Genomic DNA, 18,062 nt, shown 5'->3' on the forward strand with positions numbered 1-18,062 from the left:
ATTGAGTCCACAGCTAGACTTCACTTCTAAAATGACATGAATGAAAGAAAAGCGTTGCTTTTCTTGAAGTTGGGTGAGGTCACCTGACTGATATCTGGTTCACCTGTCTGTGGATTGTAAGTGGACCTGATATATCTTACTTTGAGGCCTGGCTCTAGAAATCAAAGACGATGAAGAAAGTCCAGAGATTTGGGAGTTGAAAGTGATGAAAGATGTAGATGGCTATCACTACTCTCCTAAAAATAAGAAATAAAATTGAAGTATCTTTGGAGGGTCCAATGATCCGTGACAAAGATCAGATTAAGGGTGTGACCTTCCTACTGAAGTGGGAATCACGATTCCAAAGCTTCTACAGCCCCAAAGGAAATCTGATCTCCCACACCAATTTCAGGTATGGTGATAGTGATCAAGAGAGAAGTTTTCATAAGATAGAGGAAAGGGCCAGGGAGAGAACTGGGTAAGGGAGATGTTCAAAGAAATTAAACTCAGAGTCTAATCAAGAAATGTCCCCCTTCTGAGGTGTAGGGGGTCCTTCAAAATATCTGCTCTGAAGGATTTCATAAATTCTTGCCACAGGTGCTTTTTGTTCCTGAATGGAAGATTCTATTGTGATTTTCTTATTTTTCACTACCTTTGTCATTGGGCATACATATAGATGGGAAGTAGGTAATGGAAATATGTTGTTTCATATTCACAAGGTTGCTAATTTAAAAGAACCACATTTGGACTTACTGGAGAGATTTTGCATCACCAGAAGATACTGGACTTCTTGCTGGATGCAATGACTAGGTAAAACTTTAGGGGGGTGGAAGAATGAGTTCTGTATGTGGGAGCAAAAGAAAAATAAACAATTACTGTCTAAAAGAGAAGACTGAAAACAGAAACTAGCTAAATTTAGCAAAAATCCATTTCCCTTTTGTCCTTGGCACACATTTTCCAGCCTCTCTTGACTTAGATTAAAGCCCAAAGTCTGAGTGCTGGCTGATGGAGTGTAAATACGATATATGCCACATCTAAGCCTAACCTATATAAACTTCTTGCATGTTCCTCTACTCTTTCTCTTCCTCTGCCTTGTCATTGCATACATAATGGCTAAGTTCGCTGTAGAAGCCTTGTTTAAAGATGGCAGAGGCTTCATCAGCCTGGGCCCTGAATCCCTGCAAGGAGGACAATCCCCCTCCCCAAACTTGCTGCTATTTGGTTAGGACATAAATGAAAAATACATCTCAATTGAGATAAGCCACTGAGATTTTAGCATTTATCTGTTATATGAAAGTTAGGGTGGGTAAAAATATATATAGTAAAAATAGACAGCTTTTTAAAAGTCCCACTGAAAATAGTATTAAAAAAAAAAGGTTTATTTATTTATTTTATATAAAGATAGAAAGGGAGAGACAGTGTGTACGAATAGGTGTAGGGACAGAGGGAGAGAATCTCCAGCAGATGCTGTGCCCAGCAGAATGACCTGAGCCAAAACCAAGATCATGACCCAAGCCAAAACCAAGAATAAGGCCCTCAACCAACTAAGCCACTTAGGTGCCCTTAAAAATAGTATTTTTTTTAAGATTAAGAAATCCAGAATAGCTTATTGCTGATTTCAGTTGAGATTGTGTTTGAAATTATGAAAGTTTGGATGATGTTCCCATCTCAACAACTAAACAACTCTTCTGTTTTCAATCACATTGCTGTTATTGGCATGGGAAGCCAAGAGAGTTAATTTTTTATATTCCAATGGAAACACTGTATAAATTTGGGGAAAGAAACGGAACAGTTGGTTGCAAAAATCACAATATTGCACACAAGGTCGACCATTTGTACATTAGCAAATTCTTCAGCAGAATGAATAATTCCCATCTGAAACATCAGGACAAATGTAAAATGAGTCTTTGACTAGAGTTAAAACCGGGTAAGTTTTGGGAAAACAGAAGAGAAATCGCAAGAATGCTGGCATTATTAAGATTCAGCTTCAGAACTGCCACCACCTTAACTTTTCAGCTGAGATTCTGGCCCTGGAAGAAATCAGTGGAGCCTCTGGGACAGGGATCCATGCCTTGGTGTATTGCTCCCCTTCTCCTCCCAGTCAAAAAGGCCTCTGATATGACAAGAAATATACATATTCACATCTCCTTTTTAATAACTTCCTCAGGACACAGGTGACTATAAATATTCAGTATTGGTACTAATTTTCATAATCCTGAATCCTCCTGTTGTATATTACTTGTTATTATTTAACAAGTGTTTATTGAGCATCAATAATGTGTCAGGCACTGCTTTTAAATATCAGAGAAACAGTAGTGATCAAAACTTACAAAAATCTCTGCCATCATGGAGCAGAGAGGAAAGACAGAAAACTAAAAAGGTAAGTGGGTATATTACATAGTGTTGGTTATGAGTGCTAAAAAGAAAAATAAAAAAGTAGAAGGACACAAATTATTGGGATGGAAATTACAATTTTAGAAAGAGTAAAATTTCGAGTGAAGAATCAAATTTCACTGAAAAGGTAAAAATTGAGGAAAGATCACACAGGAAGGTGTGATCTGGCCCATGCTGATCCACAGGGAAGTTCATTCCAAGCAGAAGGAAGAGTAGATGTGAACACCTGAAGTGGGAGCACGCCTGGCCTATGTGAGGAACCGTAAGGAGGCAGGTGAGCCTGGCATCAATGGATACGAGGCAAGAGTTTTAGGGGTTATTGAGATTTCAATGACATAAAACTGTGATTCCGGTCACCTGGGGGGCTCAGTCAGTTAAGCGTTGGCCTTTGGCTCAAGTCATGATCCCAAGATCCTGGGATCGAGCCCCAGCATTGGGCCCTCTGCTCAGCAGGGAGCCTGCTTCTCCTTCTCCCTCTGTCAGTCACTGCCCCTGCTTGTGCTCTCTCTGTGTGTCAAATAAATAAATACAATCTTGAAAAAAATCCTTTGTGATTCATAGCAAAAGTTTTAGCCCACTCAGAGTGACATGGGGAAATCTGAGAGGCTTTTTAGCAGATCTAACAGAATGACTATGGCTCCAGGGTTGAAAATAGAATGAAGAAGCCTGGATTAGAATCAGGGTGACCAGTCCGAAGGTTACGACACAAATCCAGGCAGGACATGATGTGACTCAGACCAGGGCAGAGAGAGTGAGGAGGTCTTCATGGTCTAGTTGTATTTTGCAGTTAGACTTGACAGGATTGAATGATGGACTGGATGTGGAGTCTGAGAGAAAGAGAACAAGCAACGATGACGCCAAGCTTTTGACCCTGAACACCTGAAAGAATGGAATTACTATTTCCTGAGATGAAGATGAGAGCAGGAGGAGCGAATTCAGAGGGAAATAGGAAGAGAACAGAGTTAACATAATTAAGTTCGGGATGTTTTCTAGATATTCCAAGTGGAGCTACTGAGCATGTGCTTGGGTATTTAAGTGTTGAGTTCAGTGTAGACTTTAGGGCCAGTGGTGCACCTAGGGAGCCGCGCATAGATACTGCTCAGCGCTCAGAGATTGAATGATATCACTTATGGATCAAGCGTAGCAGGAAAAAAAGAAACAATTTGAGGACTGTACCCTCACATTTAGTATTTAGAAGAAAAGGAAGAATCTTCAAAAGAATCTGAAAAGGAGTAGCCAGAAAGAGGGGAGAAAAATGAAGCAAACATGGTCTCATGGAAGCCAAGTATTGAAAATGTTTCCCGTAGAAGCAAGTTATCCATTAATCAAGTCAAGTCAAAGGAGGACTGAGAAATTATGTTTAGATTTAGCAATGTGGAGGTCATCGATGGCACAATTTTACCTAAGTGTGGGGACAGAAAGAGGATTGGAGTGGATTTGACAGGGGAAAGGGATAGTTGGAGGCGGTATCAGCTTTGCATTTGATGGATACAAGTGATAAAGTTTTGGTCATAAATTACAGTAAATTTCAGTATGTTGATGTACATTGCTCCAAATGAGGACTCAGGCTCATACTTATTAAATATTTATTGCAATTTACAATTAGCATGAAACTGTCATATTGCAGGATTAGGCTTCAGTGTCACCTTTTCTGTGAAGTCTTTTCTGCCTCCCTCGTACAGCTAGTTGCTGTGCTCTTTGTGCTCCTGAACACTTCATAAATGCATTTGCAATATTTGTGTTGTACTATTGTGTTGCAGCATTTGCAGACTTTGTGTTTAATCATTTATTTCTGTGTCTGTCTGTCCCATTACGTTGGGAGTCCCTCATCTTTACATACCGACACAGTGTTTTGGTAAAAGTATGCACTCAATAAATGTGTTGACTGAATATTATCTTAAGTCAATCTAAATGATGTAGGGCAATGGAAACAAGAGGCTTATTGGATGTTAAGGACAATAAACAAGTACAGGATCTCATTTACTTTTCTCAAGATCTGATGTCTGCTATTTTGGGGAAATTATGGCACCTATTTCTTGGAATGTAGACATACATCTATTATGAGATAAAGGCCCTACAGAACAATTCGTCATGAATGTGCCATTCAACTAATTATTCTGCTTTTATGTTTTTTGTTTTTTTTTCTCAGATCCCCAAATTTTAAGTCTTTTTCTCATTATAACATTATTCAAATTATTAATTTAATACCTTTACAGATAATAGAATCTAGGTAAATTTTTTTTCCCCCCTCTGGAATAGAAATCTGGAATTAAGTCCATAGCCTTTTTGAAAATTTCCTTGTCATCAGAGATTATCAGTGCTCAAAGTAACAGTCCTATGATTTCAATTTAAAAGAGAGACAGTTGATCTGATTTGGAATACTGGGCTGTTCTGTAAAGCTGCTTTCCCAAGGATGATTAGTTTTGATATTAATTTTTAATTGGGCTGTTTTATAGCTTGCTCACACACATGATCCTGTTTGAAGCACAGAATTAGAGTGTAAGAAAAAAGCCTATTAAAACTAAAATATTAAATATGTGTATAAAATCTTTTATGCTTCTCTATACTTTAAACAAATAATTGTCATGGAAGCCAAACTACCTGTAATATACCCCTTACTTGAACCATGCACTGAAAAGAAAGAAATGTACAAGTTCACATCAGTATGCTGACTCTGTTGCAGATAACATCAGACAAATGAGTAAGACTTTTTGTCTCTTTTGATTGTTTTTAAAAAGGAAACTATAGGCAAAGAAATTCTTGCACATTTTTCTCCCTACTAGGAAATGTCCATCATGAAGGGAAAAAAAAGTAATGCCTCTTTTTCTCTTTTCATCTGTCTCTCTGTCATCCATCTACTACTCTTATCTAAAATCTGTCTTCCCAAAGTGAATTTCCAGTCCTTACGAAATATTAACACGAGAATTTATATCAACTCCACTATACTTTTTCAAGACTACATCAAATAAAATATGAAATTCTGATGAATTGTTCATTGTATTCATTTTTTAAAGACATTCTATTTATTTGTTTTTAGATAGCACATGCAAGCATGTGCTCGAGAGAGGGAAGGAAAAGAGGAGGAGGGAGAGGGACAAGCCAACTCCTTGCTTTGCCTAGAGCCCTTCTCAGGGGCTCATCTCACTATTCTGAGATCATAACCTGAGCTGAACTCAAGAGTGGAACACTCAACTGAATGAGCCACCCAGGTGCCCCTCATTAGATTCATTTTAATGAGCAGCTAAAGAGTTTTGATGTAGAAGGTCCTATACCAAATATACAGGCATAATTGAATTGTTTTCTGAGATTATAGTTAAAATAGAGACTGTTTACTGAATTAGCATGAAGGCAATTGTATAATGGCTTTCCAAGTATGACTTTCTACAAACTCACCTGCTTACAGACAAACGGCATGGACAATTTTCCTATTTATGTTAAATAGTATCTGAATGCTCTACCTCTTTGGAAACATCTTCAGTGAAGGGATCTTATTGGAAGAAAGGGCCCTGTTTCTTGTTTCTAGAACTCAGCAGGGCAGATTTTCTTGTATCTGGCATCTTAGTTCTTAAGCATATAAACTGAGGTTTGGCCAGCTGCTCAGAACTTTGGATCTTGGGCAAGTGATGCAGATATGGGAGTAGTTAGATATTACCCAGTATAGCAGTAGTAGAGCTGAGATCCAGTAAAGGTGACAGATGTCCATAGAGGTGGTGTCCTTACCTGGGTGTGACCATAGAGGTATGTTTGGCTGTCTATTGGCTGCAATTTCAGTTATGTTTTCTGTCTTTAAAAAAAGAAGATATTCTGTATTGATTTGAGAGAAAGAGAGGATGTAAAAGAGAGAACATAAGCAGGGGAGAAGGGCAGAGGGAGAGGGAGCAGCAGCAGACTCCTCGCTGATCAGAGAACCAGGGTCGGGCTGGATCCCAGGACCCCAGGTCATGACCTGAGCCAAAGGCAGCTGCTTAACTGACCGAGCCACCCAGGCGCCCAACATTTCCAGTCTGGTGTCATTCTGTTTCCCATCATTCAGAGAGCTATCCACAATTGTTTCAATGTTCCTTTTCTCCTCAAGTTAGCCAGTGTGTTTCTGTTGTTTGCAAGCAAGACTGATAGAGTATGACATATGAATATACTGATATCACAGATTTATGAAAACTGAGACCCACTAAAATAAATGTTTATTTCAATGTTCCTTTTCTCCTCAAGTTAGCCAGTGTGTTTCTGTTTGCAAGCAAGGCCGATAGAGTATGACATATGAATATACTGATATCACAGATTTATAAAGCTGAGACCCACTAAAATAAATGTTTATTTGCTTTTGAAAAACATTTTGCAATGTTTCTGGTAGCTTGAAATCCAAAGAGTTAAATTCTTAAGAATCTGGGGATTTGTGTGTGTGTGCAAACATCACAAAAAAGCTTATACCTGACAATCACAGATGGTCTGACTCTTTATTTTATTATGCATATTTATAAAATGATGACCTATTCAAATTCCGATTTTATTTTCTTTCTAAGCAATTTCAGCAATTGTCTGGGAGAATTCTTTGTTAACTACCAGAGTTACATAGCAATGCAAGTTTTATCTCTTTCAGTATGTTATGTGATGAAATGCAATCTTGTCTATCTTTTTTTAGAAAGGGGGTATGATATACTACTACTTTCAGAATCTATTTTTAGAGGAATAAAAATTAAACCTTTAAAGAAACAAGAGAAGTGACAACTCTGGAAAACATAGAATAGCAACCTTTATTCACATCACTGTATTTACTAAATATAAATGGGGAAATTGAAGTCACATTGCAGAGATTTTTCTATCTATTTCATGGTAGATCCAGGTAGCAGGAAATACACACACACACACACATACATGCACACACACACACACACACGCACACGAAGGAAGTGTTTGGCAACATTTTCCTACAATTTTTCCTGGGGGAAACTTATGTACATTGTTAATTACTCACTCTCTCTCACCAACTCTCCCCTTCCTCCCTACCTCCACCCCTCTTTTTTTCCTTCTCCCTCTTTTTCAGATTTAAGGCCAAGTTGGCTTTAGAGTAAGGGTTAGAGAAATAGATGCCTTTTTCTCTAGCGTGGTGACTGTCTTCTAGGCATCCAAATTAACTCTACCAGACAATCCTTTGAGATGGCTCTTGAAGGTTGCCTAATTACACTTTCCTGTGAATGAATGAATGGATGGATGAATGGATGGATGTCATGTGAACATTTCAAGTTATCTGACAAAGTTAAAGATCTTGTTGGTCTAAACTAAATTTGATTTATAAAATATCCAAAATCAACAGATGACAGATTCTTCTTGAAATGACATAATCCTGAGAATGTACCTCAACATAAAAATGAAGATCACTATATAAATTCTCGTGTTAGTTGATAAAAGATATATATTTGTGTAGGGGTCAAGGGTAGGCCACCCCAAGATGTGCCACTTTGGTATGCATATTTTATTAAACTGATCAAAGCCTAAAAGACTCAGGAAGAAACTTGACCTTCCCTCTAATTTAGATGGAAGACTTGCTCCAGGAAGAGAGAGCTCCCACCATAGATAACACGTGATAATATGAGCTAAGTGTGGCAGATGGGGAGGATCTTAGCAAGGCCTGTTTGATTAAAATCCTCTCTATGTCCCATTGCTTCTGAAAGGCCACCAAACATTTGTTTACCAAAACATTTATGTCTTTCCATTCTTCCTTCTCCTTCATCCAGGATGACATAAATACCTAATTTTGCCTGAGTGTCTTTTTTTTTTTTTTTTTTTTTTTTTATGATAGTCACAGAGAGAGAGAGAGAGAGGCAGAGACACAGGCAGAGGGAGAAGCAGGCTCCATGCACCGGGAGCCCGACGTGGGATTCGATCCCAGGTCTCCAGGATCGCGCCCTGGGCCAAAGGCAGGCGCCGAACCGCTGCGGCACCCAGGGATCCCTGCCTGAGTGTCTTTAGGGTTTCGTGTCCATGTGGGTTTTCTGTATATAAAAAATTAGATTTTCACCTGTTCATCTGTCTCATGTCAATTTAATTCTTAGTTCAGTTAGAAGAACCTTGACAGACAGAGGAAATATTTCCTCTTCTACATTTGCCATATGTTAAGCCATAGAATCTTTCTAATATGTTGATAAAATTGAATTATGAGAGAATAAGAACTTCTGAACACACATACGAGTTTGCCTATCCATAAACTGGAAATATACATTTCTAGGAAAAAAATGCTTCTCAAAAAAAAAAAAAAAACCAACAACCCAACAGTCTTTCTCTTTAACATTTAAAGTTATTAGACAGTGAGACTTCCCAAGGCATAAATTAGTTATCTATCAACAGGAGAGATGTATTTCCAGAAATAAATTTGACTCCATATTAAGAAAAAAAAATCTGCTTTGCTCTATGTCAGCATTTAGAGCAGGTGCCAACCTCTGATTAATTAAACGCAAGATGTTACTTATTTCAAAATCTTAGCAAATAAAACTTAAACAGAAACTGTTGCCTGCGCTGTTGTCATTTCTTCTTTTTGAGTTATCCAGGACTCCACGTGGCTGGCTTGCAGGCTTATTTTCCAGATCACTGATAGCAACGTGATTTTGCACTTGCGTATGTGAGTGTGTGTATTTTTTTGAAAGACATCAGCTGAAGCAGTTCAAATCTCTGGCAACAATTTCTTAAGGAGTGTGTCACATATGAGCTATTGACCACATTTTGCCAGGTCACTTGTCAAATGGGTGATGTCGCTTTTCAGGGCAACCCCCCTCCACATTCATGAAACGACTTAGAAAACGATGTGAGAGTTCTGTGAGCCCTACTAGGTATTTTATAGCAATCAAGAAACTCTTGTTCTTTATTATTATTAGCATATTATAGTCTCCAAAGACTATTTTATAAAGCCCTTTTCTAAAATATGGTCCCTCAATTTTCTTCGGAAATTCCATGTGCTTGGAGTACTTGCTTAAGCACAATTCAAAACTGCAGGAGGTAGAAGTCTACTGTAGTTTAGTGTAAAGTTAACTTTTTCGAATGTAAAAAAGGTCAAAATTAATGAAGAAACTAGCAAATTCAAAGTTCCACTGAGGAACATCCCAATGCTTTTAGCAATTCACTTGAATTGAAGGAGGAAAACCCCCTTTAACATTTTAAAGCTTTGAAAGCCTAATGAACCATGCTACCTCCTGTAGTTTCTACAGAACCAAAATTTGTGCAAGGACTAGGCTCATTAGCATTAAGTGGAAGCAGACCATTCAGCTCTTGCAATAGCTTCTTGCAACGTTTTCACCATTATCATTGTATTTGGTTGATAAAATACTCTTATCTCAACTGGTACTTTATTTTTCTTATTGTGGTTCATGTAAAATTCCTGTTATCCCACAAACTAAATGCTCTCCTTCCAAATGACAAATGTATTTTTTTTTCTTTACAAGTATCCAAAGTATATTCATTTTCACCAAGGTACACTGTTGAAGCAAGGTGGTCCTTGTTATGTTTAATTGTTTACTTCACCGTCTATATGTCCCAAACTGTTAGGTAATGATTTGTGGAATAGGAGGAAAATGAACAATTAGAGTATAGAGAATGCAGACTATTAGATATATAGATAACTTGGTCAACGCATTTAATTCAGCTGTTTTAAAGATTTTTACATCTCATTTTTTTTAGGAAAAAATTTGTTTTGCAGTAAAAAACCCATGCAAAAGTACACCTTTTCAGGTCACCTGATTCCGTTTCTAGGGGAGTCTATTATCATTCATTGTATTCGAACTATTTTACAAGTTGTAGATAAGTGAGGCGAAGGCCAAATATTTCTTGTCTGTAGACATGTAAATAACTTCTCTTAGTTAAAGATTCAGTTGGGTGAATTGAATTACTCTTCCTTACTCTGGAAAAAGTCAGTTTTGCCTCCATTAGCATATTAATTTCAATATTCTTGATCTATAAATGTGTCTGTTCCTTTTATCTGGTTGTAGCATCTTACTCAGACCTTCATTAATGATTAATATGTTCACTTACATGGTATGAAAGCATGCTCTTCATTTTTTCTGACTAGAGTGAAGTTCACAGGATTTGCATTACATTTATAATTTTGACAGTAATATACAAATGTATTCCTTAGGTTGTATAAATTTCTAAAATTAGAATCTCCTTTTTGTCCTACTGACCCAGCACAAAATATAAGTAGTATTTTGATATAAATTGGCCCAAACAACATCATTCAAGGTTAACATCTGTATTCTATTGTAAATTTAAAAAATATATATTTTGGTCTCCATTTTCCTAAGAATTCCGGGAAATAATCTTAATGGATTATCCAAAACTTGGCAGGTCTTTTGCAAAATGCTGTATAGAAAAGATACATATGATTATGACAAGATCCTCCATTTGGTGTGATGGATCTAATATTAATTAAGCCTACTTGTCAAAGGCAATTGTATTCAATGTTCCACTCCCCCTAAATTTTAGATGAAATGTAAAATGTGATTTGCCTTTAAGTCACAAATGCTCTGGAACGGTTGGAAAATAAAAGGATGGCATTAAAGAAGAAAATGTAAAAACAAAGTTACTTATTTATAAATATAAATATACATATAGTTGTTTGTGAAGCTAGTAATATCATCACCTCCTTTTCCTCTTCCTAAGAAAATTAATAAAAATAGAAACAACTTGGGAGTACTTTGCATTGCCTCTTTGATTCAAATTTGCCACTTAGAGAGGTATGATCTTTAGTAAGTGACTTAAGGTTTCTGAATCTTGTTTTCATCATCAACGCATGACAATAATAACACTTTAAAGTATTGTGAAAGTCAAAGTAGAAATGTCTGCTAAAGTGCTTTGCCATTGTAAAATGCATGGTAGAGATAGTCGTGACCTTTCAGGAGTAATTCTAGCTGCCACCAGTAATTCTAGCTGTCTCTGAGGTGGAGCACGTTTCTGAGATTGAAGGCATTGGGTGAGTTATGCTAACTTTAGTATGACTGTGGGCAGAGCTTTCAGGAAGAAGACTAAAAACTTTTTTCTTTTTTTCTCTCCAGGAAGACTGGCAAGTATTTATGTGATTCACTTGCCAATTTTTATCCCATCCACTAGAGATGTCAATTCTTAAATATTTTCAGTGAATTTAGAATTATTCGAAATGCATGTGAACGTGAAAGCATATGCTTCTTGGGAAGTTCAGAAAGAGTGCATCAACTCTCTGGTGGTTGAATCAAATTCCATTATCTTGAATGAATTCTTAGACGTTTTTCTTTGAAAATTCATAAATTTCTGCCTAACAGGCTAATGCAGGTGATTATTTTCCAAATACCTGGATGTCATTTTGGCATTTCTCTGTTTTGACCTTCATGCTCAGGGACAAAATAGCTGTTTCATATGCTACCTTTCAGTATCTGAGACTTGGTGCTTCTGTTTCCATGTGATTGGGACAGGGTAGAACTTACACAGGGAGAAGTGATGAGCCACTTGGAAAATCAGGTGTTTATTAATGTGTTTTCATTTTGGGGGAAGGAGGGTTTTAGTAGATATAGTTTTCCTGGAAGAGCAATGACACCCATACCTCAAAAGACCTTACTACACAAAGTGGATCTTTTCCATGGTTTGTTGTTTTGTTCATCTACCATACTGTTCCATTTCATTTGGTTGATCATCATAGATGGACAGACTTGGAGAAGATGGCTTAGATCATTCATTTGGGGTATCTCTCACGTGGATATCGCAGCAGTCACAAATGCAGGGCCCTCAGCCAAATCGTGTTTTGTTTGAGGAGCAGGGTGTTTTTAAGGAAATCATCTCTGAACGCCTTGAGGTGGAATATGTCCTCCCTGTTTTATACCCAACTGTCTTATGAAATTATATCACATGCCTCACTCCTACAGGTATTTGTGTTTTTGGATGTTTGGCCTATAAAAACCAACAAGATTTGACCAACAGTCTCTGTGGCTAACTGCTGCATTTGGGCAGGTGAAAATTCTAAATCATTGAAAATAAAGTCTCTGCAGCAAGTTGCCTCTCTAGGCGACATGTAGTTCAACCTGTGAAACCTTTTGGGAATCAGCAACAAAAAGGAAGGCTGCATTGTGGAACCCTTTGAAATCGTAGCATCTATGATTTTCAGCCTATATTGGGTTGGGGCACCCGAGAGATGCGAGTGTGGTACAGTGAATGCAGCAGAAAATAAAGAAGTTCCCTTCTTAGCAGAAGTATGTTTAAATTATTTTCTTCCTTCTTCTCTTAAACTAATAGAATATTTAAAATGAGTCAAATACATATTTTACTTGATAAACTGACTTTATATTCACCTATTGGAAACAGTACAACATATTTTACATCAGATTATGAAATATGGATGTTTTACTAAAAGACAGGAAGGACTTTTTCCAGTCTTTTAAAGTAAATACATATTCAAAGGATCTTAAGGCATACCATTTATTCATATTCATATCTATTGAAATACTGTACATCCACATACTTCAATAAATAGTTAAAAACCTGACCTCTTTTTAAATCATTTCTGAATTTCAAAAAACAATTTTTATTGAAAAGATTAAATAGGTAACTTTTGGCTGTCACAAAGCTAAGCACAATGGATAAATTAACAATTATTCAGTAAATTTGATCAATATAGATGATTGGCTTTGATAAAATTCTCAGAGGTTTCTGAGTTCACATATTGGGGTATTTATATATGTGTGTGTGTGTGTGTGTGTATCTATGCATAGATACACATACATACTATATATACATATATATATATATATATATATATATATATATATATATAGTCCTGAATTACCTGGGTAATTTTCTTAGTTCTCCAGTCTACTTTCTAGATATAGCTTGAATGTTATGATGAAGCATTAATTTTTCAGTTAAGTTTTAAACACCCCCAAAAGTGGTTTTAAGTTTGACATTCTCTCTCTCGAATCTTTTAGTGTTTCCCGAAAAACACAATACTATAATTTGGGCAGCACTTTTCATTATATAATTGCTGCATAATAGGAACTTAATGGTGTCACAGAACTTACGTTTCAAATGGGATCATTGTAAAACATAATTACACCACTTGCAGTTAAACCAAGAATGCAAATGAATTAAGTCAACTACCCTAATGTTCTTTTCTTCCCTCTCTCCCTTCCTTCTTCCCTTCCTTCCTTCTTCTCGTCCTTCCTGCCTCCATTTTGTCCCCTCTCTCTTTACCTCCACCCTTTCTGTCTTTTTCTTTTCTTTTCACTCTCTTTCCTCCACTGCTCCTTATTTTTCTTTCTTTGAAAAAAAAAAAAAAACTAGGGGCAACCAAAGGAGTCCCACAAATGGAACTTGTGGAAATATAACGCTGAAATGAATACCTAGAAAAAATTGTTTCAGATCAAAAGATAAATCAATTTCATAAAACTGCTGTTCTGAAATTGCAACAATCTTGTACAGTCAGGACTGATAAAATGGAGTAATCAGACATTTCATATGTCTATAAATGTAAAATCATCTACTTGAACATTATATGCATACATTCACACAAAAAAGCAAATACTGTAGCCTTATTTGAACAATATTGAACTCATAAATACTCATGGTTTCACTCTGTTCAGGGGCCTACGGACTAGGAATGCTGCTGTGATACAGAAAAACATAGTGAATACCTCCTCTATTTAAAATGTCACTCAAGAAAGTCTCTTCTAACATAAAGGCAAATACATATAGCTACTGAGCTATGACTGTACTTCTGTCACATTCTATGGGAAAAACACCAGACCACAAATTCGGAATCATGACAACACTTTGAACTAATTATTTGGTTCATCCATAGTTTATACCTCGATTTACCTCACATTTACCCTACAGACCTTACAAAGAGGAGGTATTTTTAACTCTAGGAAAGCGGTCACTGTATAATATGCATTCTTGATCTGTTTCTTTCTCCCAAACAATGGTACTGATGATTAACACTTTCTGTGGTAGCACCACTATTTCTAGTAAGTAGATTATTATGGAGTGTGCCACTTTAAAGCTGCAATACAAAAAATATATATATATAGTTTACTCACCAATTCCACAAAAAAATATTTTAAAAAAGCAAATCAGTAATAATCAAAATTAAAATGCCATGTGTGTTGAAAAAGTTTTTAATACATCCGGCGAAACAATGTCATGAATTATTATGGTGAGTAAATTTAATAGCATTATGCCATATTATTGCCATTTTGTGGAAACACTGTATATTTATGCCTCCTCATTTAGGATTCATTTTTTCTAATTAAAAGAGATTTATGGTGTACTTCAGGGCTAAGCTTTACTTGAAAAAAACGTCATGATTTTCAAGCCATTGCTTTTGGGGCAAACTATTAGATATCTTAAGTATGTACAACCTCCATGAAATATCTTGTGTCTCACTTTATTAGTAGGTTTTTTGTTGTAAATGTGACTTGCAAGAGGGAACTATGTGTGGAAATCTCTCTATGTAGTGAAACGGCTAATTTCATCAAACTTGGAAAATGGCTTTCAAGTCTATGGTCTTTCTTTAGTAAAGAGTAAAACCATCAAAATACTCTTGTAATATAATACTTCCATGTTCATTCAAAAGTGTAGTTTTCATTCTTTAGGATAGAAACAATGAAATATTCATGATAATTTAATGATACATCTTTAGATATTCTAATCACTGGTGTCTTGTCTTCACTTGATCACATCTTATATATGCCACGTAAGAAGAAATAAAGCACGGTTAATTTTGTTGCTTCTGTCTGTTTTTTTGCCTTTACTTGTTTGAATTGACATGGCTACAGAGATTTTATTGCAGAATTAGTTATTTCAGGGATTGATCTGCTGCATACCAGCATGGAATATCTGTTATAATATATTCTGGAACATTTTCTTTTATATAACACGCATTCCAAACTATCAACTGAGTGCTTGCTTCGGCAGCACATATACCAAACTATCAACTGAGTGATGTTTTCAGGTGGGGAATATGCGAAATGCCCCTGTCTACAGGAGCACTCCATCTATTTACCTGCCTCAGAGCCAGCTGAATTTGGAATGCTCATCAACTCATGTAATATTAGTTGATCGGACTTTGTGTTCTTTCTGACAAACCATCTTAAAAATTTTGGCGTGGAATAGTGAAGGGAAAGGATGCTGTATTGCTAGGCGATTTCTAGGATGGACTGTGCTGTCATCTTAAGGGGAACTGTTTCCCAAAGTGGATCCAACATTCAACTACAACTAAAGAAATCATATGGTAATAAATTTACCTGTACTATATTAACTAAATTGTTTTCATCACAAAACTGAGTTTATGTGGGGCAAAATCCTCACAGCCCATTGGGAAGGAGGGATGAGATTTTTATAGTCTAACAGCTCCTTCGTTCTCTAGAAATAGGATATAGCTCAACTTTATCTTGTGATTTATTTTTGCTTTCAAATTTTAGGATTTGGCAAAACATTTTTATTAGTTGGAAACGAAGAGAAAATTAGTATTTTATATGAAGGCACACCCATGCTGAACTTACAGGGAAGAGAAGCAGAGCTGCACAGCCAGTTATATTACAAGGCTCATTCCTGAAACCTGAATATCATGCGAGCAGAAAAATCTAGATATGTGTTAGTTATATTTTGAAGAAATGATCTGAAGGCAATATTATTTGCTTTTTTATCAAAAAAGAAAAAAATGCATCTTTGTAAATGTGGATTGACTCCTATTGAAACAGGGAAATGAATGCTTGTATTGCAGCCTTAAAGAATCACATATTCACTGCAATATTCGTTTTTGTAAACTACAGCCTGCAACCTAGCAGACCATGACTGAATGCTTTTGAAAAGTTGTAGATTACAAACATGAAATCACAATTAATATCCTCTAAAAGTAATTTCAGAGCTTTCACGTCTTAAAAAAAGGACAATGTGTACTGCTTCACAAGGTAATGTAGCTAATCAAAAAAAGAGTAGAATTAAAGTATTTACATAATGAGCAATTCTACAGAAGGCGATCATCCCCATGTAAGCACTGCTGATTATATCCCACGCTGCTTTTAACAAACTGTACCAGATTGGATCCAGCCATCAGCACTTTCAGAGAATCCTTAAAAGCCTTTTATGGGTCTTTAAATTTATTGTAGAATGGCATTCTTCAGGTAGCATATGCTGGTGAAAGAGGACAGTGTCAACACAAGGTACCAGCAGGAGAAAAGCACGTCAGCGCTCCCGGTAATTCCATACTGGGCTGTACTTGGAGCTGGAAAGAAACGGAAAAGATTAAATCAAAATCTAATTTGTGTCTTTCAGGATCTTAACAATCATCAAAAGGCAGCTGGGTGCACTGGAGTCAGACACACTTAGGTTCACATCTGGTTCTGCTCCGTGACAATGTGTGGCCTCTTCAGCTAACCGCTCTGAGCTTCAGTTTTCTCGAGGGCAAGACAGAAATAATACAACCCACCTGGCAGGGCTGCAGTGTGGACTGGGGGGGAAGCACACAGGCCACACTGCACTGGGCTGGACACATGCTAAGTAGTCCACACACAGCCGCTCTGCTCCTTATTCCTTCTACATGGGGCGTTACTATTTGGATCAGTGGATAATGCGTAGTTCATGGGTACATTTTTTAACATTTATCGTTATCGAGATGTGTAATCGACATCGTGTTACAAATAGATAACACGTGGTAGCACCACTATTGGTTCATCATTACAAATAACATCGTGTTAGTTTAAGGTGTTCAACAGTGTTGATTTGATGCTAATCCTAAATAGGATTACCGCCACGGCATGGGCTAACAGGTCTAGCACATCATATACTTATCATTTCCCTTTTGTGATGGAAATAATTAAAATCTAGTTTCAGAGTAACTTTGGAGGTTATAACGTAGGATTGTTGTCTACAACCACTGTGCGGTACGTTAGTTCTCCAGGAGTCATCTGCTCACCAGGTCTGAGTTTGTACATTCAAACACCATCTCCCTGATGCCTCCACCCCAGCCTCTGGTAACCACCATTCTGCTCTGTTTTTACAAGTTCAGCTTTTTTAGATTTCACATGTAAGTCATATCATACATATACACATACGAATATTTGTGGATCTTTTTTATTGGCCAAATACTGTGCTAAATGCTGGCAAAACAAGAGATTCTCTCTTCCAAAATCTTTTTTTTTTTTTTTTTGAGTGGGTCAGGGGGTGAGGTGAAGAAAGATATTCAAACAATTGTAATGGAGTGACACAGAAAATTGTGCATTTAACTCTGCCTGGGCAAGAGAGGGATGATTTAACAGAGTTTTACCAAAGGGGACAGCCATTTGGGTAGAGGAAACAATTTATTCAAAAGGACGAGGAAAGGAGAGAGCATGGCCTATATTCTAGTAGATTAGTCTTGCTGGACCATGAAGTTTGAGGCTTGGAGTCGAGGGAATTGAAACTGGAACTCTAGGCAGATAAAACATGACCTCAGCTGTAAGGAAAAAGAATTTAATTTTTTATATTGAAGGAGCTTTTAAAGAATTTGGAGCTGTTGAATCGTATGATTACTTTTATACATTGGAAAGATCACAGTTTCATACATAGAGAAGCTTATGTCGTACTTGGCCAAGAGTTATGTTAAATTTTCACTGAGAGATTTCACCTAGAGATTCACCAAAGCTTGGAATATTTTGAGAGTCGACTGAATGGATTCCACTTCATTTCACAAGAGGACCGTTGCTTCT

The 18,062-nt window shown here is 36.8% G+C and overlaps 1 protein-coding gene across 1 annotated transcript in view; it reads right to left on the reverse strand.

The window, feature by feature from the left end:
• Positions 1 to 12,641: 12,641 nt before the first annotated feature.
• NEGR1 (neuronal growth regulator 1) overlaps positions 12,642 to 18,062 on the reverse strand; it is an 813,801-nt gene continuing 808,380 nt past the window's right edge. The window contains exon 7 of the mRNA XM_077905038.1: positions 12,642 to 16,600. Within this exon, the coding sequence (XP_077761164.1) occupies positions 16,476 to 16,600 (125 nt within the window). The 3' untranslated portion in view covers positions 12,642 to 16,475. The remainder of the gene's footprint in view (positions 16,601 to 18,062) is intronic.

The sequence above is a fragment of the Canis aureus genome, chromosome 8 (assembly GCF_053574225.1).
Source record: "Canis aureus isolate CA01 chromosome 8, VMU_Caureus_v.1.0, whole genome shotgun sequence".
Taxonomy (NCBI): Eukaryota; Metazoa; Chordata; class Mammalia; order Carnivora; family Canidae; genus Canis; species Canis aureus.